Raw genomic sequence first — 26,463 nt, forward strand, 5'->3', positions numbered from 1 at the left:
TCGGCAGCGCACGAGCTCATTGACGAGCCGTGCCGTGCGCGTCCACATACAGCCGAGCGTGAGCGCGCATTTGCGTCAGCGGTCAGTTTATTTTTTTCTACAAAGAGAAAGTTTCCTGACTTAGGATAAGACTAGTGGTGCTTAAGAGTGTGAGTGTTTTTGTTTTGTATGCCCCACGACGGGCACCAAAGACAACACGATGACTTTCTCAAGAGCTCTTTTGGGGTTATTGTTTGTCCTGTCTCTTACGATGTCCCGTCTCTGACATTTCGTTTCCAAACCGCCTCTCTCTTATTTTTGCTGGAGGTCTGGACTGCGTGGCTGGTTTCTGCCCAGGATGTTGGAGTCATGCGAAACCCACAACGCCCTCGCGTCCTTGATTGTTCACTCGCGATTGGTAGAATAATCTAGAAAGGAGAAGGCAGGTTACAAGCCCGGATGACCGGTGGACCTGCCCACATAATTCCTCTTATCTACAAGGCTGTCGTCTGTTTCTCCTCAAAGTATCCGAGCACTCACGGGTCAAAGTATACGGCTGAAAGGACAAATAAACTTGAACTTGAACAAACTCATTGACAACACCCCATTTGATCAAATGCACCCAGTTTTCCCATCTGTGTTAAATATTTTTCTCGTCTGTGGGGGTGTTAAAGGGAGTGAACCAGGTCGAAGGAGTAGCCTGTCGTAGCACACGAAGGCTCAGCTGTCTCCTGACTCGCCCCCCAGCGACAGGCCCGCTGTTTTCACGCCTGTCTCGCTTCGTCCTCTAGGGCTTTGGTGAACCTGCACCGAGGTCTTCACATTTGGTGTTAGACACGCAGAAACAAGAGAAGGGTCTACTACTAAAAATGTGACGACGAAAAAAATAAATCTTAATACAGTATTTAGGGGACTATTCGGGTGTTGTTTTTTTTTGCCGAGACTTGTTAGGGCGCTGTATCGGAAAGAAACCTCTGAAGCATTGTAAAGTCATGCGGTCGGGTGGCCGCCTTTTGCAGTACGCGAGAAAAAGATCCCAGTATTGTAAAATCCTGGGTTCGGTTTAGGGTTTTAGGCATTCACCTGAAGGAGAAAAGAGCTTTCAAGGGCCGATTATCAAACTTTATTGATTAAAAAAAAAAACTAGCAGACTTAGCAAGAAGACACAGTGCGAGTCTGCATTCTCTCCTCACACTTTTCCCTGGGTCGGAGATCAAATAAAACTTCACTCACGCCCAACAAATTACCCCACACAGAACACTGAACACGTTAGCCCAGATATGTTTCACATGATACTGCTCACAAAGGCGCATACAGTCGTGTTTTAGCCCTTGCAAGAGGGCGACCAAGCACTTTCTTTGAGAACGAGAGCGCGACCTTACGAGCGAGGCAACGCGCACGGCAGCCACCTTGCGCGCTCCCGCCGACTGCCCCCCACCCCCACCCCCCGCCTCTCGGGGGCGCGCACGCGGGCGCGAGAGAGCGCCTCGCAGTCGGCGGCAGTGCGGGGGTCACGTGACGGTGTCTGCTGGCCGAGTGAAGCACGTTAGCAGGTAACCAGCCCTCCGGGAGCCGCACAAAAACTCGGCTGAAATATCACTTCCAGCCGACAATCTTTATTTAATGGTGTAGAATTGACTGAAATACACAGGATATCGCACCGGGTAGTAAGGTGCTGTGGCTTATTCCTTTGTAATTTTGCTGCGGGCTTGCTTGTGGCTGTGTCGGGGTTGGAGTATCTATATATATGTGTGTGAGTGTGTGGGGCCATTTTCTTTAAAAAAATATCTTAATACCATACGCTGCCCCCCCCCCCTCCCCCCTGCGTAGCCCTCAGTATTTGAAATGCGGACGTGTATCATTGCGGGTGTGAGAGGGACGCCGGACCCGAGCGCCGGGCCAGCGAGGCGACACCAGCAGCAAAACAAAGGCGCTCGTCGTGCTGCCCCGCCGCCGGAGCCGTGAGACCGGTTTGTCGCGATCGATACCCGCTGCGAGAGCGAAGCGTGGGCGCGCTGGACATGCTGGACATGGTGCCTGGTGGGGTTCTTCTCCGCCGGTGTCGTTGTTTCTTCTCGTGTGTTTTAAACGTGATCGCTTCCAGGTGTCTTGAGGTCCGCCAGATTGCTCGTTTTCTTGCTCCTCGGAGCCGGTTCGGTGCCCCGGTTCGGTTCGGTTCGGTCCATCTGGCCTCGGCGGACGTTGCAGTCCAGTCCGTGGCCGCGGTGCTGGCAAGTTGCGCTCCTGCTAGGGACGGGGCAGAGGGGAGTCAACTTCTCGGGGGCTCAGCTGCGAGCGCTGCAGCAAGTTTTGTTTCCGATTCCGTTTAGCGGTTAACTTGTAACTTCTGACGCGACGGGCTCTCGGCTCTCGCTGCGTGGGTAAGCCCGGCCGTGGAGCGGGTGTGTGGCGGGCTATATACCGGCTGCCGGGTCTCCGAGGCCGTTTTTTTGTGTGTGCTGAGAGGCGAACGAGTGTCCTGAACTTGGAAGTATTCGGCGGAAAAGGTAACGATGAATAACGAAGTGAAGGCGATAAAACCTCAGAACTAACCCAACCAAAACCAAACCAGGGCTTCGACACGGGGAGGCGAGGAAACTTTTGTTTTTTATACATCGGGGAGATTACAAAGCATGGGCCCATCAAGTCAGTTCGGTAGTTGGTAATGGCTAGATGAATCTCACCTCTCGAGTTCAGCAACGTGGCTGAGTAGCTTGTTCCACCCTCCCACAGCCCTTTGGGTAAAGTGCCTCCTGCTCTGAGAAATGTGGTTTGATGGAGGTAATCGCACCTCGTTGTGTAATTCAGTTTCCTGTCGTCTGGGCTGTTTAATATTGTCCTGTCCGTCCTGTAAACGTGGCCCTCTGTCGAGTCTCCTGTTGTGGCTGCTCATGGTGTCTCCTTTGCGCGTTGAGGTTCGGAGTGCTGATGGCTCGTCCCCCACGAGCTCAAGTGGGAAAGTGGAGTCTGGCAACATGCCGCTGCCCAGTTTTCTCAGATTTCCTTTGAAAAATTCACCCCTGGGGAAGTCTTTTATTTATTTGTTTTTTAAAAAGCAGCTCTAGCGTTGTTGAACCCTGCTGTATTGCTGGGCAAGGGCTGCGTTGGTCTGGAACAGCTCATTCCCTTTCAGGGGGAATGCCGGGAAAATCCGGAAAGGACTGTGCAAAAAGCCTGGGAGGCAATCAATGGACAGCACGATGATGTAAAACAGGTCTGGAACAACACTGCCCCCCTCCCCCCTCGGTGTTTCTCAGACCATTGAGCATGCTGCTTTTTTCCAGGATAGTAGGTCAATGGTTGCAAACAGTGAACCAGAAACTGCCATAAAGGATGTTTTACAGAAGTGTAACAGTTAAGGCATGACATTACATGAAGATCCTGTGAGATATCCAGCTTCCTGGTGGGGTGGTGTAGGTGGCCTTACTGCTGTATACAGTGTTGCCTGTTGGAGGGTCCAGGCTGTGCTGTCGGACAGCAGAGCTGTGTTCAAATGCAGTTGTGACGTTGCATTCATCCCTGCTCATCAAGATGAGTCTGCCGATCACACCTCTATCAGTTACCAGCCGCTCAGCCTGGTCTAACACACCTGTTTATGATCCTCTCAAAACTTGTGCCAGTTTTTTAAGTGCTTGAAGATTTTTCAGCACAAGTGAGTTTGAGTTGAATGACTGGTAGCTGGTGAGGCTGTGACTGGGAGAATGCACTGGGAGGAATCCAGTCTTAAAGCGTGTTGGATTAGGAGTGTTTGTGGGTGCATTTGAACCCAGTTCCCTTGGGCAGGGAGGAGAGCATGATTAGAGAGACCCCACCATACGAGGTGGCAGAGCGGGTGAATTTACTGTAAGTGGCACAGGGAGGCAACAACATCCGTGTGAACTGCTGCATTGATCAGATTCGTTAAGGAGTAATTGCTTGTGGCACTCTACATCTTACAGTTTGCTCCCTGGCTATAGCCTGGAGACTGTGTTAGCTGTGCGTGTCTTTGGTCTGTGTTAGCTACATGAATGTCATTAACTTTGCAAAGAACTGTAAGGAAAAGCAGATTTCATTTTTCTGGTGAAAGCAAGCAGCTTTAAACCTGCACCGCTGGATCACAAAGCAAAATTGTTTGTGTAGCTGAAGAAGCCAAGGCTCTGTTTATATGTGTGAATCTAATACCGGTATCTTTTGCCGGTATTATTGTTTGTGCAGAGAGGATGGTGTGAATACTCCATGCAGAGCTATGTGTTTTTCCTGAAGGGTTATTCTAGTTAGTTTTGATTGCTGATATTGATTGAAGATCCAGGTGCCAAGCCAGTGCTGGTGAATCAGCATCAGCAGCCTGAAACTGAATATGCAGTGCATGATCATTCCCGCTGCCACAGATTTTATTTTCTGGTCTTTAACGCGGGCTCCCGACCAGAGCCCAAGCAGAGCACCGTGATCTCGGTTTCAGTTCTCCTCCCGTGACGTTTATAATTGGACAGTTGTGAGCAGGGGGCGTTATTAGAAGGAGGATCTAAAACCTCTGCTTCTGCCTTGCGAGGTCAGGTGGTAAATCATCAGTACAGGTGTGGGTGGAGGGGGCTCGTGGATCGCAGATGGCGACGCGCTGATCCTTTTTAAGCAGCTCTCGTGCTTTCTTGAGGATGCTGTGGTCAAGGTAATCTACAGTATATCCATATCACCTGCAGGTGATAACATGACGGAAGTATCGGAAAGCAACACGAAGGCAGAACCCCGAGACGAGAGGGTGGCAGGCAGAAGGCAGGGAAGTTATGGGCGGTGTAGTGAAGATGGAAAGTTGCAGTTTTACTCGTAGAAGTTGTTGATGGTGCATGCTGTCTTCACGTGCCTAGAGAGAACTGTCCTGCCTGCGTCTGCTCCTCGCTGCCAGACCTGCTATGTGCCTGCTCAGGCCCCTGCACGTGTTCTTTATTAAAGCTTTGCGTGTCACCCAGAACTGGACACATAAATGGGGTGTCCCAGGCATCTGAAAAAGTAACCAACTGGACCAGTTCCTTTTTGTAGGAAGTGATACCCTTGATGTAGGGTATTTTTTTTTTTTACACTCAGGACTGACTGAAGAAAGTACGTGCAATTAAAGTCTGAACAAACAAGCAAGCAGTACAGTTTAGTCATCAGTTGGCATGGGAGATTTGGAGCTCACCTGGAATGTAAACCAGTGTTCCTCCAGGACCAGGGTTGGGAACCACTGAGCTACACTGTTTCACACAGGCGAGCGAGTGGTGCGTCAGAAGAGTGACAGAACATGTGACTGGCACTGTGCCACGCTCGGGATCTCTCGGGGGCAATGAGTAGAGAAGCCACCTGAGCATTAGGTAGGGCACATACATTGTGCAGACCCCAGAGGTCACGCCAATTAAGATCAGCAGCCTGCTGCTGTTAGACCTGCTGGCGTGCAGCGTGTATGTTCCTACTTTTGACTTTTTGCAGTTCAAAGGCTGCTATTCTGTGGGTGGTCGTCTTTTCCAGCCCTTCACCACCCCTTCCTGAGACGCCTGCTTCCCACCTCATCTGTCACCTGCTGTGTATGTTTCCCTCTCTGCTTCTTTACACGACACTCCGTCATTTCTCTTGTCCTCCCTCTGCCTCTCTCTCTGTCTGCCTGGATGTGCGCTCATCTCCGCTTTGTTTAACTCTGCCTTGAAGGGGGTGCCAAGGGTGTTTGCACAGTGACAGCCTTGAGAGATTGAAAACAAGCAAGTGTTTTCTCGAAAGAGCTTGGGTTCTTCACTTCTTGTGGCCTTCAGTCCGGGGAGAGTGGTGAGAGTAGCACACAGCCTGAAGGCTCTCTCTGGCTCTCTGCTTGTTTTTCATTTCTCCTGTTTCTTGTCTTTTGTCTCGCCTTCGCCCTCCCTGGCCGCTGCCATGCCTGAAGTGCCAGTGATCTTGGGGAGGTGGGGAGGTGTGTCTGGGCTGTCTGTGATCACGGTCTTTCAAGAAAATGGCAGTAAGCATGGGGTGGAGTTGTCGTCCATCTCTCTTCTCCCCATCCCTTACATCCTTTGCTTCAGCTGCTCTCAGTGTGCCCTTGAACGGTATTTATCTCGTTCTCTCTGTCTCTTTCTGGCTCGTACAGTTCTTTCGAGCTAGTGAAAGCTGGTGAAAGTGAGAGGGGGAGTTAGCCTAAAAGCAGACAAGAAACTGGTTAGGCTGCTCTGTGTCCTGATGTTGGAGTTTCACAAATTGCCCTGTGCTGGGAGGATCATGATAGTAGTTACAAATGCGAGAAGGCCATCCGGCACATCTGTCTCCTGTGTTCTGGCAGATGGTAGTTAATTAATCCAAGGATCACAACCAGCTGTGTCTTGAAAGAAGACAGGGCTCGGGGTTCAAACTCATGGCAGGGTAGCTTGTTCCACACTCCCACAATCCTTTGGCTAAAAAAGGGCTTCCTGTTTGGAGTTTTAAATGCACTTCCTTGTAGTGTCCACTCATGTCCTCCGGTTTGCCTGTCCCTGTTCATTTTGCTCCCTGTGGGCGTCAGGGCTGGTATGTGTTGTGCTTGCAGGAGTCCACAAAACAGGCTAATGGAAAAGGACTCGCATGCTGGTTCAAACATGGACCAGTGGGGGCCCACCCAGTCCAGCAGGTTTTATGGGTGACGCTTAAATCCTCACCTGACAGGTTTTTTTTAGTGTTCGCCAGGCTTGGTGTGTTGTACAGGTAGGTAGCTTATCAACCATTTGAAATGAAAACCGACACCCTGGAGCTCTTAAGGACACTGATGGCCATTCCAGTGATTAATTGAATCGGTTGTATTGCCACAGTGATTGGCAGACGCGTTCCAAGTTTCCAGTAATATTTCCGATTAAAACAAGCAAGAGTGACATATAAGAACTGTTGGATGGGTGCTGACTAGGACCTCGGTTGGCCATTCCTAGTGAAGAACCAGGCTCTGAAGAAAGCATCCATCTCCAAGAGGCTTTCTGAACCAGGTGTAAGATAAACTGGAAGGTACAGCAGAAAACACTTCAGAGACCATAACCCTGGCGATGCCAACATGAGAAACACTAGATCATAAGTTGAAAACTGTTACTAAAATGAGAAATGTATTGATTGCTTTATAATGGTTTTCTTGGTACATGACAAATTTAGAGCAGGACTTGATGATGAAGCTGAAAATGTGTATTAGAGGCGTGGTGGTTATGTGCCTGAGAGAAAACGAACACGATTCAGGTAACGAAGCTTGAGTTTAATACTGCTTTGGAAAACTCTTGCCTTGTGTACTTCAGGATGGCTGCACCCCAGACTTTAGCTTACCTGGGCACTGTGAAAGACTCTACATACACTTTTGAGAGGGAAAAGCATAGCATCTTGAATGTAATGGTGCAATACTCCAAAACATTGAAGATGGGTGGGCAAAGTGTTTCATAGTGTCGGTCGCTCAAACTCCTAGCTTAGATATATAAATCTACCTCATCTATCCCCTGCTGAATAAGCAATGTAATATTAGGGCCTGTATCTTGGTGTCTGTTTTTTTCTATTCGTGTTGTGCGTGAGGTTAAATGTGTTGTTCTGGAGTGCAGCTGACAGTGGCTCTCTAAACGTGGGTCCCTTGAGAGGTGATCTCAAGCAGTGGCAAGGTGACGTGACCAGTGCTGACAGCTTCTCTTCGGCTCTGGCCTGCACCAGATCCGTACACCGCTGGGGGGTTACTCTTGTGCAAATTATAGGGGGCTGGCATATGACAGCACAGTCACAGATAAGCTCTGCTTTGACAAGGGATTTGGAATATTAATCCTAATGTGTGTTTAAGCCTCCTATAATGAGCACTGCTGAGTCAATATTGTGTTTAATTTGAAAACCAGTGTGATTTTGTTTTCCTCTGCTATAGTGTGTTTTCATATCTGTGCAGATGGCAGGGGCAGGATCTTCTAACAGTGTTTTTTTTCCCTGAAGAAATTCAGGCAGTTCACAGCACCATGTGTGTTACTGCCGGTGTTCAAGCAGTCCTTCTGATCTGTGTTTTTCATAGTCATCTTCATGTTGTGGAGTATGTCCAGGGGAGATTCCTAGACAGTACAGTTCCTTTAGACGGAAGAAGAAAGAGCTTTTTACTTCCCATGTGGCTTCTAAATTTTTGTGATTGAAGGGGAGTATTATTAACCATGCAATCTGCTAAACTGATGTGGATGTTTCTAAACAGTAGTTTTATTGGATAACATGCACTGTAGTGGTCTACATGTGTACAGAGTGGGGTGCTACATTCGGCGTTATTTTTAACAGTTGAATTAAGTTACTTTGAAAGGAATGAATTTCAAAAGCTCATCAATTGAAAAACTGTCATCATATGTAATTTAGAAATCTTCAGGGGCATTAAAAGTGTAGTATGTTTAAGATATCCCCGTCCCCAGTTGGAATTGAAGCAGTTGTAAATCATGTCCATGCTGGTGTAATTGTGAATGTGAGTGGACAGTGTGCTGGTTGCGAATGTTGTTACGCACTCCCCTGGGGCAGGAGGACCCTCTGGCTCCCCCTGCTGGCTGGGCCGAGTGGCTGTGGTGAGTGTTCTCTGTTGACTCCACTGATAGCAGCACAGGGAGGACTGTCACGTACTTGCTGTGCTAGTTTAACAAGCTGGAGTAGGAGTATGTGGTTGTAGTCAACATCATACACCACATGGGCACGGAACAGAAGATTTTGAAGGGACTTGATACATTTTTTTAAAATTCTTTAAAAAATCTTTAATTTGAGCCCCATAAAGCATGCATAAGCTGTGAAAAAATTCAGAAACTAAAATCATGGGGGGCAGGGAAGTGTTCAGCCAGTGTGCTCTGGCCTAAAGCAAAACTTGGTGCTGTTTCTAAAGTTTCACATAATCACTTTGCAAGACAGAGTTACTGAAGAGAGGTTGTGGTCACTGGATATAGATTTAATCCTCATCGTGATCACAGGGGTCTGCTTTTACTTTTAAAAAGTACTTGGTTTAGCTGGAGATTTTGTCATTTTCATCTCATGAGGCTTGTTTTTCATTTTTAGTTTCGTCTTGGCTGTCATGTGTTATCAGTCTTTTTGCTAATGGCCCAGAGATGGAGATCGGTTGATTTCCGTCTCGGGGTTGTGGATGTGCCTCAGGACTGGAAGTGGTCTTTTCATTGTAGCTGCAGTAACCCGAAGGAAGGATAAATCCGACAGGCTCTGCTGTCTGAAGTAAGCCTAGGGACAGGAGCGGTGTCTTGAACTGAGACGTGTTCGATGTGGCTGCCAGCAGACCCCCTCCCTGCCCTCACAGGGGAGGGGCGATGACTGTAGTGCCCGCTCATGAAGAACAGGTGTGGCACCACCAGCGCCCGAAGCTTCACAGCCACACTCGACACATGCCTCTGTTATGGGATGTGTCACCGATACGTGTGGCATGGCTTGCCTGTACGTCCTTTATAATGGGGCACTGTGCCACCTCTTGGCTTGGCTCTCGATATCGGCCTTTGCCTCTGTGCAGCCGCGAGCAGCCCAGACAGGCTGCTGTTCTGCTACAGCGTCCCTCTCGATCTCATTGATCTCACAGCGCGCTTCCAGCGGAGCAGCGGAAATGGATAGAAATGACAGGTGGAATCGCAGTGTACGCTGGTGCACTCTGTGCAGCTGATTGCATCGGGGACCGCAGGGGATCCAAACGAGTCTTCCTCCTGGCTTAGAGGTGTGTACACTGTATACATCTATAGGAGCAGGAGCAGGTCTCTGACACGTGGGGGGTGTAGTGCAGTGTAAGGGGATACGGTGGAGTTCTCATCAGCGACCTATATTAAGACAGCAGATAGTGGGTTATAGACTTACACTGACGGGCTCTGTGCGTGTGCGGCGTGCCTGCTGTGTGAGCCTGTGTTGCGCAATGTGTTGAGGCCGGGGGGAGCCGTATCTGGAGCAGATAGGGTGCAGCCCAGAATAATCGCTGCTGCGTTCCACAGCCCGGAGTGGGGAGAAAGGAAGCAGAGTGTGGCAGCGTGAGAGATTAAAGTGCTAGTTCCTTTTCCTTGCATTGTGCTCTAGGGTTCGCGTCTGGAGTCTCCGCTTCAGAACGCTGTTTGCCTGTTCAAGTGCCTCATTGAAATCCTCTGTGTGAAGCTGTTTCAGATCTTTGTAGGAGGGGGAGGGGGTGGGGAGATAACCTAGGCTCAGAAAAAGTGCCAGTCTCCTGTCTGCTTCCACTGTCCAGATTCACATGAAACAGGGTGCTAACAACACAGTGGCACTTGGAAAACACAGCAAGCTTTGAAACCAAATGAATCTCCGGTGCTTTAGAAAGATATAATGGAGATGTTCAACACGGTGATCACCTGTCTTGTAATTCCTGAATTTCCCAGAATAGGCTAGGAGGCGGAACACTGTAGGAGTGGAAATGGACTTGTCACTCTCTTAGCATTTATAGCTGTTTTACGTGTCCATGTGCATATACGTGTGGGCACTATGGGACAGCACTCCCAGATTCCAAATAAATAAGAGATCAACCCAAAGGATATTTCCGTGACCTCCAGAGATTGCAGTCTGAGACTTGTGTCTGCAGCAGGCAACAGTCTGATCACCACTCGGTAACGTGCTGCCAGACCTTAATGGGGGGACAGCTTCTCTGCTCCTTTGGAGGGTGTGAAGATCTGCACTAGGCTTCCTGCCTCGTGGGCTTCATGGTGATGGCTGAGGGCATTGTCATGACTTATAAGATATAAGGCACGGAGGGAACCAGCAGCTTCACAAGAGGGGCTGTGGTGGGATAATACCTGGATGTTACAAAAAGTGTTTGTCTGTGGGCTCCAGTTTGCTTCTATTGTCATGAGGTAAGTAGTACGAAAAAAGAAAGTTACACACCAGTGACACTCACAGTGGAAATCCCAAACACGGTGATAACGTCCACTCGTCTTGTCAATATTAAATTTCCTAGACTAAGATGGAAGGTGATGTGGGAGTGTGGAACAAGCTATCCAGCTTTGTTGTTGAAGCCCATACCCTGGCTACGTTCAAGAAATGTAGAAATGTAGACTTGTAAATGTAGAAGTCTCAAGCTGTCAAGCTGGTCAGTTTTAATTTTTAAAACCGGTGTTTTGCTTCCGGGCCTGCAAGCCTGCTCCGCTGCTTCATAGAAAGCAGATGAATGCTTTGTAAGTCAAGCAATGAAATGAAACTGTTAGATATCGCTCTTTGAGGTTTTGATGAGTTGGCGTATGCTTCATCATTTGTGCACTGGTTCTGCAGACACACACTGTTGCTACAGTCCTGCCACTCTCCCCATTTAATTTCTTGTGTGTTCCCGGCTAAAATGCACATTCATTGTAAAACATCTTCTGGAGAAAAAAAAAAACAGGCCAACTTTCTTTCCATCTTTCCGAAACTGTATTGACGTTAGCCATTTTTAGATTGTACCTTGATGGAAGTGTGTGCTGTTTTTTCAGTCTTCCTGTGAGATGCCGAACCCCAGCGCTCGGTTGGTGAGGCCCAGTAGTTCTGTGGATTGCACCTGCTCTGCTTTCCTCTTGGCTCTATGCGAGGGCAGTCTTGTAGTGGGGCTGTGAGAGGAGGGGGGAGTTTGCTGCACTCACAGTGTTCCTTGTGTGCTGAGAGCTATAAATTTCCCTCCTGCCTCCTGTGAGGGTGAAGGGTGCTCTTCTTGGTGACCTCCCCCACCCCCCCTGCGTACACCCTGCACAGCAGAGCACAGGCTCTGAGCTCCCGGGAGCAGAGTAGTATCCGTTTGAAAACATTGAGAGGGATCCCAGTCAGGATAATACGATCTCGATGGTCCTTCGTGTACAATTGGAAAAACATATCGGGGGGAAGTGGGTCATTAAAAACAGATGAGGACATCCTGCTGTAAATATTGCAGAGAGGAAGAGGGGAATGGTGGGGGGGTTGGTGATTGAAATATAGCAGATTTTAAGGACAGATGAGGAAACCTGATGGCACAGTGTAGCCCTGTGGTAGAGCAGGGGTCTGCTGGTTAATGGAGCGCTGTCAAGATCAGCGTGCTATGGGGTTGAGCAGTGAGTGGAGTAGACCCAAACTGTTGCACAGCATAGGCAGTGTGAGACTTCGGTGAAAGTGCCTTAAGATGACAGGGGTCTCAGTCCCAGCCTGCGGTGGTGTGATTGCTGTGCTGGACTGGACTGCAGGGCACTATACAGCGGAGCCACTGCAGAAGTTGCATTTTGACACCAGACTTTGCTTGCGCTGCTGCCAGGTGATTTTGTAATGTTCTGTGGTAAGGGGCACGTATTCTTCTACTAGGGGAAACTTTTATGACTGTTACTGCTGATGTACCGGTAGTTCCATATAGAGAATACAGTGAAGATGACCTAAAACGAGCTTTATTCTATGAAAGCAACCTCCAGTTGAGTTATCTGTAGAGTGTTCTGGTGGCTTGTACGTAGAGTTCTGTTACTGTCAGTAACTTTTTATCTGTGATTTGTTTTTTTAGCTCTTACTTGTTTGGGTCTTTCCCAATGTGGTGGTGATTTACAGAGGTGAAAAATAGCTGTGACATTAGGGCTGTTTCACAAAGCGAGATTACTCATTTAATAAGATAACTTTTAGTAAACATGCTGACAAAAGTCTGGATTTTCTGTTTCACAAAGCAAGATTGAATTGTGTCTTTAGTTTAGTAACTATAGCAACATGTTCTCTGTTCTTCACCTGCTCCGAGGCAGGATAAGACAAACTTAGCCTGACTTTGTGGTTAAGAACTCAGCTCCCAGAACAGTCAGTCTCTGCAAAAACTCTTCACTTTTCTTTAGCAATCCAGTTGACATTAAAGCTTTGTGAAGAGATTGGAAGTTTAGGGATCCCCAAAATCCTTTACAATTCACTGATGATTTTTATTTGAAAGATGCAATTTCAGCAGACAGGGTATACTTTACATTCAGGATCTCTCAAGCCTGTACGTTAATACTGCTCATCATAGCTCAACATTAAAAGAAACTGAAACTCTGTTCATAGGGTTTCCTAGTGCTAGTGACTGGTGCAGTTTCTTACTGTGTTGGCGGCTTGAACAGTAAGTCACGCGAAGAGGGGAAATGGGGTTGGCAAAAACAGTCATTTCCATCAAAAGTAGTCTTTATGTGTGAGTCTGCAATAGGTGTTATGAAGACTTAGGAGTGTATAATGTACAGCTATCATCATCACATTGTTTCCTGTCTTATCAAATGATCTGTGGCGTATGGTGTCACGTCAGCAACGCGTACATGACTCAGCCAGACAGGGCATGTGACATCACTGTCACAGGGTTTGCGCGGTACACTAGAGGAATACATTCTTTATTGAGGTGATGATGATGATTCCTCCTCTTGCAGTCTTGTTGGCTAAAATTAGGAAATGTTTCATTCAGAGGATTGCACTACGCTGCATTGGACAGTACCAGTGGCTACTGTAAATGCTTAGATTACTGCTGCAAAGCCATATTGTACAACTATGCAATAGCTTGAAGGAGAGCTCCACTTCAGTGCCATAACGATGTAAATTCAATAATGCCCGTGCTTGTGCAATGTGTGCTTGTGCAATTTTTATCATTTTGTCTTGAGATATTTTATTGGATTTCATAATTAACTTGCATATTCAATTGATCTTCAATTCTTTAGATTCTTTCAGACATCGTTTCTGGCTTTTGTGACGGCTACACTATTATAACAGATTTCATCCTCATGGTTTTCCCTAAAGAGCCGTAATTCATGGTCACTGGATGAACATGCACGTTCTTTCACTGTGGTTTTGTTGACCCGCAGCTCCAACTGAAGTGGAGCATGAATGCACAGTGAGATTGTTTAAATCTGAATCGCCTTAGCTGGAAAACTTACACCAGAGTATGCTTTACTCAAGAGGAGTAATCCTGAAGTCAGTTATCGGATCCTGATCTTGAATTGGTTAGACCTGCTTCGTGAAGCAGCCGCATGGTCAGTGATTGCACACAGCTAGCCAGTATGTGGTTGTGATTTTCGTGCTCATCGTGGCACGTTTTTCACGTGGTGACCCTGGGGCTGGTCAGTAACAGTCCTGGTAGGGCCAGACAGCTGATGAGCCCCTCCTTGAAAGTTTCAGCTGTCGCAGGCTACGAGTTGGTGTAGGTCTGACAAACCCATTCGTCATGGGATGTGAGCTCGGTTTAATCCTCGCGCCCGAGTCGCAATGTGAACGTGCCAACAAAAACAACTTGGAAAATGTGGAATATTATTATAGTTTTTTTATCACAGTGAGGCTCTTGCGAAAGCATGTCTCTGGACAGCGGGCTGCTTGTTATCGAGAAGGACTGTCAGAGCTGTTTACTTAAGATGATTGGAGGAAGGAGACAGGTGTTACCAGAGCCTGTGGTTATACAGTACACAGCACCCCTGCTTACGATGACATTTTTAAACACGGCTTCACGACTTTTTATTATGAAGTTAGTCTGTTCACTTCTAAGTCCTTCATACTGTCAGGAGAGTATTTAATATATTTGTTAAATAGTGACTGAGTCTCCCAGTGTATGACCAAAAAGAGGTTTCATAGTGTGAGGATAAGATTTTAATCATGCAACTTAACGGAGGGAAGAAGTTTTAACCACCTGTACTTAAAACAATTTCTTCTATTTATTTCTCAGTACAGTCTGCATGATCACTGTGAAACACACATTCAACACAAGTCTAACAACCGTGCCATACTACTAAGTTGAGGCAGCCCTGGCCTGGATCTCAAGGCTTTTCATACACAAAGATTACCAGATGCTGCCACCAATGTTGCTGCAGTGGCTCTTAAAATCTTTTTGTGCAGTCACTATATGTAACAGTCGTCGCTGTTACCACAGGCTTTCTTGTACAGAATTTATTTGCTATCGAGTCTTTTTAAAATTCTCCCTTTTCTTTCCTATAAGTCAGCTGTTCTTAGGAAGGGTACTTTCTAAATTGCTTCTTGTATAAACGTTCATTGTGTCTGTAATACTGATGCAACTTGGCGTGTGTGACAAAATGACTCGCATCCTGTTACACAGCAGGAAAAAATGCTAGTTTGGTTATGTTCTCCTCATTTATTGACCATTTCTCCCCCATCTCTTTCTTTCTCTGTTTTCCAGATTTTCTATTTTGTACATTGTTTTGTATATACTGTATATGATGACTTCGCTAGGCAGCGAGCGTACCCGGGGCACTCGGGACAAGGTGCTGCCTGCAGCCACACAGACACAGCCCCAGAAACAGGTACAGGTGAGTCCTGCAGCCACACAGGCACACACAGCCCCAGAAACAGGTACAGGTGAGTCCTGCAGCCACACAGGCACACACAGCCCCAGAAACAGGTACAGGTGAGTCCTGCAGCCACACAGGCACACACAGCCCCAGAAACAGGTACAGGTGAGTCCTGGAGTCACACAGACACACACAGCCCCAGAAACAGGTACAGGTGAGTCCTGCAGCCACACAGACACAGCCCCAGAAACAGGTACAGGTGAGTCCTGCAGCCACACAGGCACACACAGCCCCAGAAACAGGTACAGGTGAGTCCTGCAGCCACACAGGCACACACAGCCCCAGAAACAGGTACAGGTGAGTCCTGGAGTCACACAGACACACACAGCCCCAGAAACAGGTACAGGTGAGTCCTGCAGCCACACAGACACACACAGCCCCAGAAACAGGTACAGGTGAGTCCTGGAGTCACACAGACACACACGGCCCCAGAAACAGGTACAGGCGAGTCCTGCAGCCACACAGACACACACAGCCCCAGAAACAGGTACAGGCGAGTCCTGGAGTCACACAGACACACACGGCCCCAGAAACAGGTACAGGCGAGTCCTGGAGTCACACAGACACACACAGCCCCAGAAACAGGTACAGGCGAGTCCTGGAGTCACACAGGTACACACAGCCCCAGAAACAGGTACAGGCGAGTCCTGCAGCCACACAGACACACACAGCCCCAGAAACAGGTACAGGCGAGTCCTGCAGCCACACAGACACACACAGCCCCAGAAACAGGTACAGGCGAGTCCTGGAGTCACACAGACACACACAGCCCCAGAAACAGGTACAGGCGAGTCCTGGAGTCACACAGACACACACAGCCCCAGAAACAGGTACAGGCGAGTCCTGGAGTCACACAGACACACACAGCCCCAGAAACAGGTACAGGTGAGTCCTGGAGTCACACAGACACACACAGCCCCAGAAACAGGTACAGGTGAGTCCTGGAGTCACACAGACACACACAGCCCCAGAAACAGGTACAGGTGAGTCCTGCAACCAAACAGACACACAGGTGTTACAGGTGTTAAGATGATACGTGAGAAGTGTTTTTTGGACACCGTTGTTGTTAGGTTAACACAGGAGTGCAGTGCAGTTTGCGAAATGAACAAGCTCTGCTCTGCTCTCTCCTCTCCAGGCCACAGCTGAACAGATCCGACTTGCTCAGATGATCTACGACAAGAACGACGCAGACTTCGAGGACAAAGTGAAACAGGTGATTTGCTCAAAACCTACTCTGACACTTCACAGCATAGGTTCGAAAACATTTTAACACCTTTCTTGGTTTATTCTTTACTGATGCCGTGCAAATATTATTGTGGTTTGTATTCTGTAAAGGGATTATTCTTTATGGAAAACGTCAGTGGGCTCAGAAGCAGCAGGCTTTCCTTTGGTGAGATGAGGAAGACTAATCTAAAGCTTCTCAGCTAGGCTCTCTTGTTCAGTGTCCTTGTCAGGCGCAGAATGGATGAGCTTTTCAGGATCCTCTAATAATTCCTGTAGGCAAATTCAACCAAGAATGGTCTGTTCTGATCTGGCTGTTGAGGAAAAACCAGCGATTGTAAATAAAAAAAAAATAGAAATAAGTAAAGGAAACCTGTTGCCTCGTGAATCAGTTTGTGATGTTTTTCTTGGTTGCCAAAATACTTGGAAAGCTATAGTAAGAAAAGAGAGAGAGGAGTATATCTGCCATATCTACATGTACATTCGGATTCTTATTGGCACCATTCCCTTGGGACATGCGCTGTACAATAGACAACATTTTCACAAAGAGCATGGGACATTGCAAAACCGTAAATAATAAATAATAATGGTCACAGCCGATCATCATGCACGACAACATACACGCAATGCAGCGTGTTCATCGCAGAACCCACCTGCTTGAGGAAGTGGTGAAAGAGACGAGTGCCGGTATGTAAAGTGTGTGCGTGGATAAGCACACAGACCAGAGGTAGTCTGTCTGAGAGGTGACGTGATGACGGGGTTTTGTTTGCGTCCCTGCAGCTGATGGAGGTCACCGGGAAGAACCAGGACGAGTGCATCGTGGCTCTCCACGACTGCAACGAGGATGTCAACAGAGCCATCAACATCCTGCTGGAGGGCAGCTCGGACACGGTACTCAAGACCGCGGGGACGCACGAGAGCGCTGCCCAGAGCTTGGGGCCTTTCTCCGACACGCATGGGAACAGCACCCACTTTTAATTATCCTCATGGTTTCTGCAAAGGCTAATGTAATGAAAAGATGGTAAAAAAAAAAAGGTGGAACAGCCTCTCCAGCCACCATTTGTAGATCTCTCCCCCCCCCGCGACTTTGTCCCTGAGAGGGTGTGGTCGGATGTTAATGAAGATTCCCGCAGCTGTTGTTAAGTGACAGCGGTCGTATCCCCTCTCACACACCCCCTGCACGCTGCTGCCCCTCAGGGTGTAGCAGCTGGTTCCTGTGGCTCTGCATGCTCCACATACTGAAACCGGAGCTGTTCCACAGGCTTCACCATTCAGTGTGAAGGATTCATAAGAAATCTTTTTACGAGAGATAACTGGATTCCTCATAAACTGTTCTTTTGGATAAAGACATGTTAATATACTTCCACGCTGGAAACTCGGCATAAACCATTCTGGCTGGATTTGACTTGAGGTGTATGCTGGAGTGAAGGAAAGAGCATGTATTTAAGGCTGTGAGGTAGGAAGGACAAAGAAAATGTAAGGATGGGTATGGGAGATGAAAAGGGGGCAGAGAAGATGGAAATCTATAAGATGTGTTTCTGGAGAAACATGAAAGGCATATGTCATGTAGAGATATAATAAGAATTTGACCATTGAGAGCAGGGGGGAGGTGTGATCCATGGGATGATTTTGCTAACTTTCTGGTATTAGATTCTTCTTATCCCTGAGAAAGATTGCAGACAGGGGTCAGTGTAATCATGGCTGGGGGAGGTGAAATGAAGAGCTTAGAGAGCTCTTCGGTTGTTATTTGACATGTTCCCAAAAAACGCTCTGCCTTGTCGTGCACCAATCTGCGTCTCGCCAATGTAAACACTAGTGCGCTTTCTGCAAGCGATGCAGCAAATTAGTTTTATGAATGCCCGAGTCTCTTTAAGGACCTGTCTCTGACTGAAAAGGACAGTGTTTCCGGTCTCCATACTGGAGCACCGGCTTGGATATTATGGACCAGAAGAACAAGTGCCACTGAATGGTCTACCAGCAACACTCACAGAAGCAAGCTGGTTTTCAACAGGGACAGATTAGTATCGGTGCCAGTGGAGTATCACTACTTCATCTTTCAGGGCTGAAAGTTCTCCCGTTCTCCAGGAACTCGCTTTAGTTTCTCGCTATTTTGATTCCTACCCCCTGTCTTTTAGATGAATGAGGTTCCTGGTGTTTACTAGGCACCTCAAACGCCAAGTTTCCTCCCTGCCTGTCTTTACAGTGTTATTACAAGTAGTTCTTATAAAGAAATCAACATATGGTTTTGTTCTCGGAGTACGACCTCGCTGCGCTACATCTGTATGTTCGAAAGTTAATTCCATTTCTGTTTGTCGCTGATCGATAAAATAATTTCCCCTCGGTAGGAAGATAGATTGACGTGGAGAAGTGAAAAGGGTCCCTTCATTTAATTGTGTTCCCTAGATGAGGGAACTTTTAATGTCACTTGCAATGAGTCTCTGCTGCTTATTGCAATATTTTCACAGCTTATGTTTTGTAAGCAGTGTGAGTGAGGCCATTTTGGGAGCAAATACACCTGTTGGTATACAGTATGCTGCCTATATCTGCCTTGACCTTTGATGGTACATCTTTACCTCTACTACGTCTAATCGGGTTTGTGATTTCTGAAAGACAGGAGGCTATTGATTTCTGATTCACAGTTGTCTTCCATGTTTCTTGTCACATATCAGTCATTACGAACATATAGAATATAGCAGGAATAGTAATGAAAGAGTAATAGCTCTAATAGTAATAGTTTTAATGAGTTTTAAAATGAGCTGAAATGTAGCACTTCAGTTGCTCATTTAGGTTTTGTCTTTTACTTTAAGCACCGTAGCCTGTCATTTCAATAGGACCTGCAGTATATAATCAATGCTGGTGGCACCAATGGCAAATGAAAACAGCTCTGTAGTTCACCTTGGATTTGGACAGGAAACCAGTGAAATATATGGACAGTTACAGTGCTGTACTGCTGGCAAAATACTCAATAAGAAATAAGCAATTTATTTTTCTTAGTAAATATCACTTGAATTCAGTGCATCAAATTCAGTCACATATCCATGATTTATTAGTTACTATAAGTTTTGTAAGCGTTTACTTTCCAGCATTATTTTCATTAACAGCCCCTGTTGTTACTGTGCTGCTGGGATTTCAGATGGAGCTCACCCCGAACAGCAGTCTGGATAGAGCAGTGTGATCGATGGATTTGATTAGCTATCCGTGCTCTGTATGGAGAATCCCAGGTGAGGCCGTCAGAAGCCAGTGGCCTGGTTTCTGATAGGTTTCCAGAGAAGAGAGGTGCCATTGCAGTTGGTTTAAAATAAAGATATGAACCGTGAGCAAAACAGTCAAGCAGAAAGAAAGAACACATAAAAAAAACAATGATATAAAATGAGTTAATATAGCAAGAAAGAAGCTATAGAAGTTAAATGCATTGACTGACCAAAGCCCCTGAGAGTGCGAGCTGTACAGTCACTCTGAACCGCCTCACATTACACCTGGAGGCCTGGACAGTTGCCCAGTCATAGACACCCTTGCTGTTATCACTCCCCAGCTGGGCCAAAGCAGAGTCTGTGAATTTCGTAAACCACATATTTTACAGCTAGCTATCCTAGTAACAGCTGAGCTTGATTTTTTTCCCCTGTTACTGTTATGATTTCAGAGGGGAGTACTGTTTTGAAGAGGTAGCTTCATGTTTTAATGAAGCAGCTGGTCTGTAATAAAGCAGGACAAAGGCCAAATTTCCTGCCTGTGTGTCAGTGCCACCTGGGGCTGAGCTGTGTGTGTGTATGAGCAGCAGGCGAAACATTCCCAGTGTCCCAGAGAGTGTCTGTCATTTCTCTTTCATCTCTGCATTGAGCAGCATAACTCCTTTTCTGCCTTCTTACAACTGTGTCTATACAGCATGAGTGTGTAGATAGGTGTTTCTGCTTTTAAATACACAGCACATGATTGACGTTTTTATGTATTTGACTTGCTGGGACCTGGTGACAGACGTGTGAAAAGTCAGATAACATAAATATCATGAAAAGCAGCTATGGCCCTGTAATCCCCAGTGAGAACAGGATTTCAGTGTTGTGCAGAAACTGAAACAAATGTGCGAATTGAATGCTGCAGACATTACTGACAGGTTTTTGGAAGTGCCGGTGGCTCTTGTACCTGCGTGGAGAGGAATTGAGGAATGTGCACAATGCACTCTGTTGCAGAGATTGTTGGAAGATGTTAAATCTCTTGTCAGGTGGCCAACAGCAACCTGTTTGAATGATAAATGATTGCTTGAGCTTCTCTTCCTCGCTCCGATCCCAGCGTCGTGCAGTGGCTCGGGTCGGGTCAGGGAGAGAAGGGCTGGGCTGTCATCAGGGCACGAGCCGCTGCTGTCGGCCCACCCACGAGCAAAGCACCGTACCCGCACGGCTGCACTGAGGGGCCCTGCTGCAGAAATGGGTTCGAGTAGTATGGCACCTGCAGGCTTCGTTCTGGTTTAGACTGGCCGTGTCTTGACCGTAGGGTGAAACTTCTCTCTGTACGAGGACTCCGGGTGTACAACTCCAGTCAGGCGCTTCACCGTGGAGCGGCTTCCTTCCCACTTGGCTTGGGGCGGTGTAACACACTGGGTGGTTTTATTGTGCTCCTTTCTCTTCCACGAGTCCTTCTCGTGATCTTTACAGTAGACGGGGCGATGAGTGTGGACATGGAGCAGAAAATGAAGCCACTCTTCCCATGCAATTTTTAACTGTTAGAGAAACTTTGGAGAAAAATACACTTAATTAGATTTTGTATACTTTACCCCTTTAATATTCATTTCGCTTGTGTAGATTCGAAAGAGAGGACAAATCATAGCAAAATGGCACAGAGAAGATGTTACAATAACGGCATTTTAGCTCCTGCGGGAGGGAATGTTCCCCCCTTTTTGGGGGGGGGTTTCGGAGTCTCCCCGAGTCCTGTCTCTGCCTGAGGCACCCGTGGTCATGAGCCGCTGGGGTGCAGGTGTGCCCGCGCTCCTAACGGCCCTCTCTTCTGTCTCCGGCCGCCAGACGTCCTGGGAGACGGTGGGGAAGAAGCGCAGCCTGGGGAAGGAGGCGCTGGAGAACAAAGAGAACAGGGAGAAGCGCGGGGAGCGGGAGCCCAGCCGGGGCCGCGGGGCTGCCAGCCGGAGGGGCCGCGGGGTCAGCCGCAGCCGCGAGCGTGGGTGTCCCGCGGGGCTCGGGGCTCGGGGGTCGGGGGGGGGTTAGTGTGAGTGGACGCTGTTGCGGGAGAGGAGAGTGACGAGCCTGCGTGTGGTGTAAGAGCGTGTCCAGAAAGACAGCGTGTGTGCATGTCTGTGCCGAGAGAAAGTGGTCGGTATAAAGTGGGGAAAGGGAGTGCCTGTGGTTTTTGCCTATCTATAGAGTATGGTGTAAGTTGAATGTGTGTGGGGTTCTGCTCCTTAATTAAGAAAGAAGGGCTGTGGTGTCTGTTGCTGTGCTATTGTAATGATATAGTGTACCTGTCTGTCTCGGTGCACAATTCTGACAGTACCCTGTGTGTAGCAGATACATGATTGTCAGTATTTAATTGCATGGTATGTTATTGTCTGCAGAGGAGGAGCATGGTATGGTATCAGTTGAATGTGTGTGGGGTTCTGCTATTACATCAAGAGAGCAGCGGTAGAGTCTGTTGCTGCATTATTGCTGTGACGTACTGTATCTGTCTGTCTCGGTGCACAATTCTGACAGTACCCTGTGTGCTTGCTACAGTTCGAACAGAGGAGAACGGAGTGGATCTGATTCCCGGGGAACGAAGCTCGGACCGAGGCCGGAGGGGCAGAGGCAGGGGTAAGCACCGCTCTCTTCGATGGCCTCTCCACGGTTCGCTTGTAAGAGCACCGTTCAAGCACCACTTTGTGAACACCGGGAGGCAGCTAGCCAGTGAAGGTCCTCTGACGTCATCGTGTAGTCCAGAGGAAGTCAATGCCGAATTAACTTTAAAGTGCTGAGGTTTCAGCTTGAAGAAGTTACTTAAAAAAAGACATAGTCTTAGGTGTTCATGTTCATGCATCATGTATATCTAGACAGTGCAGGGAAGCAATAAAAATGCAGAGGGTACAATAAATAGTTAAAACTGTAGCATTTAAAAGTTGTTTAGATCGTACAATGCACATAGTAAGATCTTGTTCACCATGTTACAAAAGGTGATGTTGCTCCTCTGGAATAATTCCCACAGCGAGCCACCAGAGTTCTAGGGTGAAAGAATTGAACCTTTTCAGTATTGAAAGAAGCAGACTGTAAGATCTGATTCAAGAATGTACAATGCTCAAAAGGCATTGAGAAAGTCAACCCAGTGGATATCTTCAGAATGAATGGAGGAAGGCACCAGAGTACACAAGCGAAAGCCATCTGCCGGTCTTAAAACTGCAAATGATTGTAGGCAGCTGCCCAGCCATGTTGCTGAAGCTGATATCCAGGCATTTTTGAAGAGTAGGCTAGGCTGAAATCCAGGGGGTCAGTTACTGTACCTGCAGGCTTGATGGGGTGGGCGGCCTCTTCTCGTAACCTTGCTTGTGTTCTTCTGTACTGTTCGTACTGTGGATGTACATCTCCTGTCAGACTTGTCCTGTTTCATTTCAGAGGAGTTAAGGTCAAGGGACGGGTGAAACCAGTATCTTTATTCAAGCCCGTTGAACATTTTACCAGACAAGGTCCAGGTGGTAGAAACAGCAGTGTCATTTTTAGGAGCCCAGCCTTCTTTCCGTTCTTCAGAACTAGCTAGTGAATTCAGGAAGGCAGCTTGCATGATGACATAGGCCCTTAGTCTGAAAGTCAGAGTACTCCGAAATGACCTAAATCAGAAAAAGGAACAGGCTTTAAAACACACATGCAGTGTACACAGTGCTTTTTGAACCAAAACAGATTGAAACGCTTTGGGAGGAACTTGAAAGGACAGTGGCGGGTGAAAAAGGCTCTTGGAAGTTATTAAAACTGACTTCAGAACGGGAGGTGAAGAACTACTGGGTATCATGTTTGTGGCCCTGGCTTGTATGCAGGTGAGGTAGCTAACAAGCAGGTGTAGATTGCAGAGAAAGGATGTGGTAATTGATAAACGGGTCAATTTGTTGAAGGTTAACATAGACCAACAGATGTATAAATACAGTAGCCATTATACAGGCATGCACTTATGGACATACAGATATGTATAGCACAAATGCACGTAAGGTTGCTCTCTAGCTTTCTGAAAACGGAGCAGAAACCACAGACTGAGAGCCATTGGAAACAACGCCCAGTGTTTCATTAGCAACGGCTGAATCTATCCCTGTGGTTTCTGTATTGGCTTTCTCAGAATGAGCCATCAGAATGGCAATGCAGTTTTGAGACTGAGGTAAAATCATATCCTCATATCTGGTATCGAATGTGACTTAGAGTTTGAAATGTTAGTGGCATAAAGTGGTGCATGAATTGAAACCTACTTGACAGTTAACTTGGCTTTTCTGTGCCTTGCGCCTCAAGAGTTGTGGATAAAGATGTTGATGAATGACAGCAGTTAAGGGTTTGAGAGAGAGGTTTCCTTTGTAACTGTATTGTCCAGCAGTCTGTCTGATATTAAACAGTGAATTTAATAAGCGTCAGATTATCAGGTGTGCATATACAGTAGCTCCAGTACACTCTGTGCACAGTATATATGCACTAATCGGTTTATTGCTTTTCATACGAAGATGTTTGTTTGCTTTACAGAAAGCAAAGTAAAATCCTGAAACAAGTGCAAGCTTAAAATCTACAGTGGCTCAGTCTCAGGCGACTTGTCAAGTGGCTAGAGGGGTGTGATGATGTCCTCAATCATGTCTTCCTGGCTTTAGAGACCTGGAGAGCAGCACTGCCGGTCTGTCTCTTTCATGATGCCCGCAGTTTGAGATGAGAATATCAGACGTTTCGGAGAAATGGCAATCGATCGGTATGGCAGAAACCACCGGGAAGGAGTAACCTTGTGGCAGAAGTGGCAGCAGAAAGACCAGGGGTGGAGAAGGGTTTGTTACTCTGCGTAAGGGGCCTATTGGCCAGCCTGGTGTTGGGGGGCTCGGCCCAGCAACTGGGGTCCCCCCCAACTCCCGTCTCCCTTGGACACTCACAGCTGTCTCCGCCTGCTCCTCCTGCCCCGAACTGGACGCTCGCTCGCGGGGGCCACAGCAGTTGGGGGCGGGGGGCTGGGGCAGGGGCGCTGGGGAATGTTCTATTTCTGGCTGGCACCAATTACCGGGAACCCTCTTAGAATCCGTGGAATGCTGCATGTCAGGCAGCTGCTCCTGGGCTGTGTGGGCACAGGGCCAGCAGGCCGGGTCTCCCTCAATCCGCTGGCGAGAGTGCGGGAGTGTGGGCGGGGTCGGATCGGCGCTTCGCAGCGGAGGCTGTCTCTGTGTCTGAAGTGTGTGAGCAGGCAGATACGTGAAGGTTTTTGGTTCCAACGTGAATTTTTCTCGGTTTGACCAATAGCATGTGACTCACTTCATTCCCCGGAGCTGCGCTAGAAACCTACCTGTAAAAATGGAGTGAGGGATGTTTTGATGTAAAGACATTTTTTTAGCTTTAGGGAAGGGAATTGCCTGTTGCCCATTAGTCTCAAGTAGCAGAGTACGAGCTTAGACCGTTTTCACCTGGATATAATCACCCCTGTTTTCCTCATGTTAAGCTGCATGGATGGGAAGCATTGATTGAGCCCAGGTTTTTTCCGAATCCTCCTCTCCGTATCTTTGCCCAGGAAGGGAAATTAACAAACCAGTCTACATCTGTGTGTCGCATTTGCTTCAGATAATTTGAGCTACAAAAATGTTCAAATTGCCATATTTATAGTTCTATAACCATGAGAATTGTAACACTAAAATGTGTGTTGCTTGTGTGCGCATGTGGTAAGGTAGGGCAGTGGTAGGGCCACTAAAGCAGTTTAAAAAAAAAACACATACTGTGATGTTCAAAATACAAAAAAATCTTAAACATGAGGTTAGAGAAGAGACTTTTCATGGAATGCAACTTAATGATGCTGAGGCTGTATTTAAGCAACTTTTCCCAGTTGATGGCACGGAAAAATGCACACTGCGCACAGCTGCTGTGCTCATGGATGTGCCCTGATGTTTTATCGTCTATAGCTCTGTAATGTGATTTATGTATAGAATGTCCTGCACTCTGACTTGATCTTAGGCTTTGGCAATGTGCAGTGTGGGCCACGGACAGGCCTGTTTGTTTTCCGTTGTGGTGTCTGTCCTTCTGGAGAGGTGCAAGGGACTCTACTAGGTAAGGGACTGCAGCCGGAAGCAGTGCCAGCTGTCTGTGTAGGTCACCCCGCTGTCTCAACACACCTGTTTGCAGCCAACGTCTACCCAGACAGCCTCGAGGGTGGGCTCTGTGGGACATTGTGACCATCGACGCGACAAGGGCAGCTCACATGGAGTGGAGCAGCACGCGCTGCTCTTGTCAAGAAATGAAATCTCGGGGAGATTGCTTGGATCAATGAGCTACTACCTATGAAACAGATCAGATGGGCTGAATGGCCTCCTCTCCTTTGTAATCTCTGTTCTTACGTTTATCAAGATGAACAGTGGCAAAGAAAGATGGAGTTTCACTTTAGACTTGTGCTCTGCTCCCTCTCCTGGACACACCTGGCATTGCCTTGGACACACAGAAGTGTGAAAAAAGTACGTTCGATGTTCGAGAGCCTCCACAGCCACTTAATCTGCAAGCGGATTCCTGTTTAAATTCCAACAGTCCACAGATACAGTAGGTGTGGCTGTACGTTGGCACTGACATATGGAAATGCAGACCATCAAGCATCCAGAAGACCACTTGCACTTTGGGGAGCCTGGACCCTGGGCTGCGGGACCCCTCTGGAAACCCAGGGCGATGGGGTGTTGATCTGCTGTTGGTGTTTTTTGCCATCAGGGACTGGGGGCCGAGGACGGGGTAGAGCTGCGGGGGGCAGCAGGTTTTCTGCGCAGGGCATGGGGTGAGTACAGTGGTGTGAGCTTGTCTGCCTCTTCTTTCTTGCTCTTATTCTTCCTGCTTGTGTGGCGTTGTGTATCCTGGAATGGGCAGATTACGTTTTAGAGGCCATCACCTCCACT

At 47.6% G+C, this 26,463-nt stretch overlaps 1 protein-coding gene across 14 annotated transcripts in view; it reads left to right on the top strand.

Annotated features, from left to right (window-relative positions):
- Window positions 1–1,473: 1,473 nt before the first annotated feature.
- The window catches only part of ubap2a (ubiquitin associated protein 2a), a 46,416-nt gene continuing 21,426 nt past the window's right edge, over window positions 1,474–26,463 (top strand). For 9 of the 14 annotated variants that reach the window (XM_088910420.1, XM_088910427.1, XM_088910426.1 and 6 more), the window contains exons 1-7: window positions 1,474–1,532; window positions 15,011–15,140; window positions 16,318–16,395; window positions 17,184–17,294; window positions 21,416–21,566; window positions 22,118–22,195; window positions 26,282–26,345. In XM_088910420.1, coding sequence (XP_088766546.1) covers window positions 15,048–15,140; window positions 16,318–16,395; window positions 17,184–17,294; window positions 21,416–21,566; window positions 22,118–22,195; window positions 26,282–26,345 — 575 coding nt within the window. In that variant the 5' untranslated portion in view covers window positions 1,474–1,532; window positions 15,011–15,047. The other 5 variants (XM_088910428.1, XM_088910422.1, XM_088910421.1 and 2 more) reach the window with 5 other exon arrangements.

The sequence above is a fragment of the Atractosteus spatula genome, chromosome 3 (genome assembly GCF_055471065.1).
Source record: "Atractosteus spatula isolate fAtrSpa1 chromosome 3, fAtrSpa1.hap1, whole genome shotgun sequence".
NCBI classification, from domain to species: Eukaryota; Metazoa; Chordata; class Actinopteri; order Semionotiformes; family Lepisosteidae; genus Atractosteus; species Atractosteus spatula.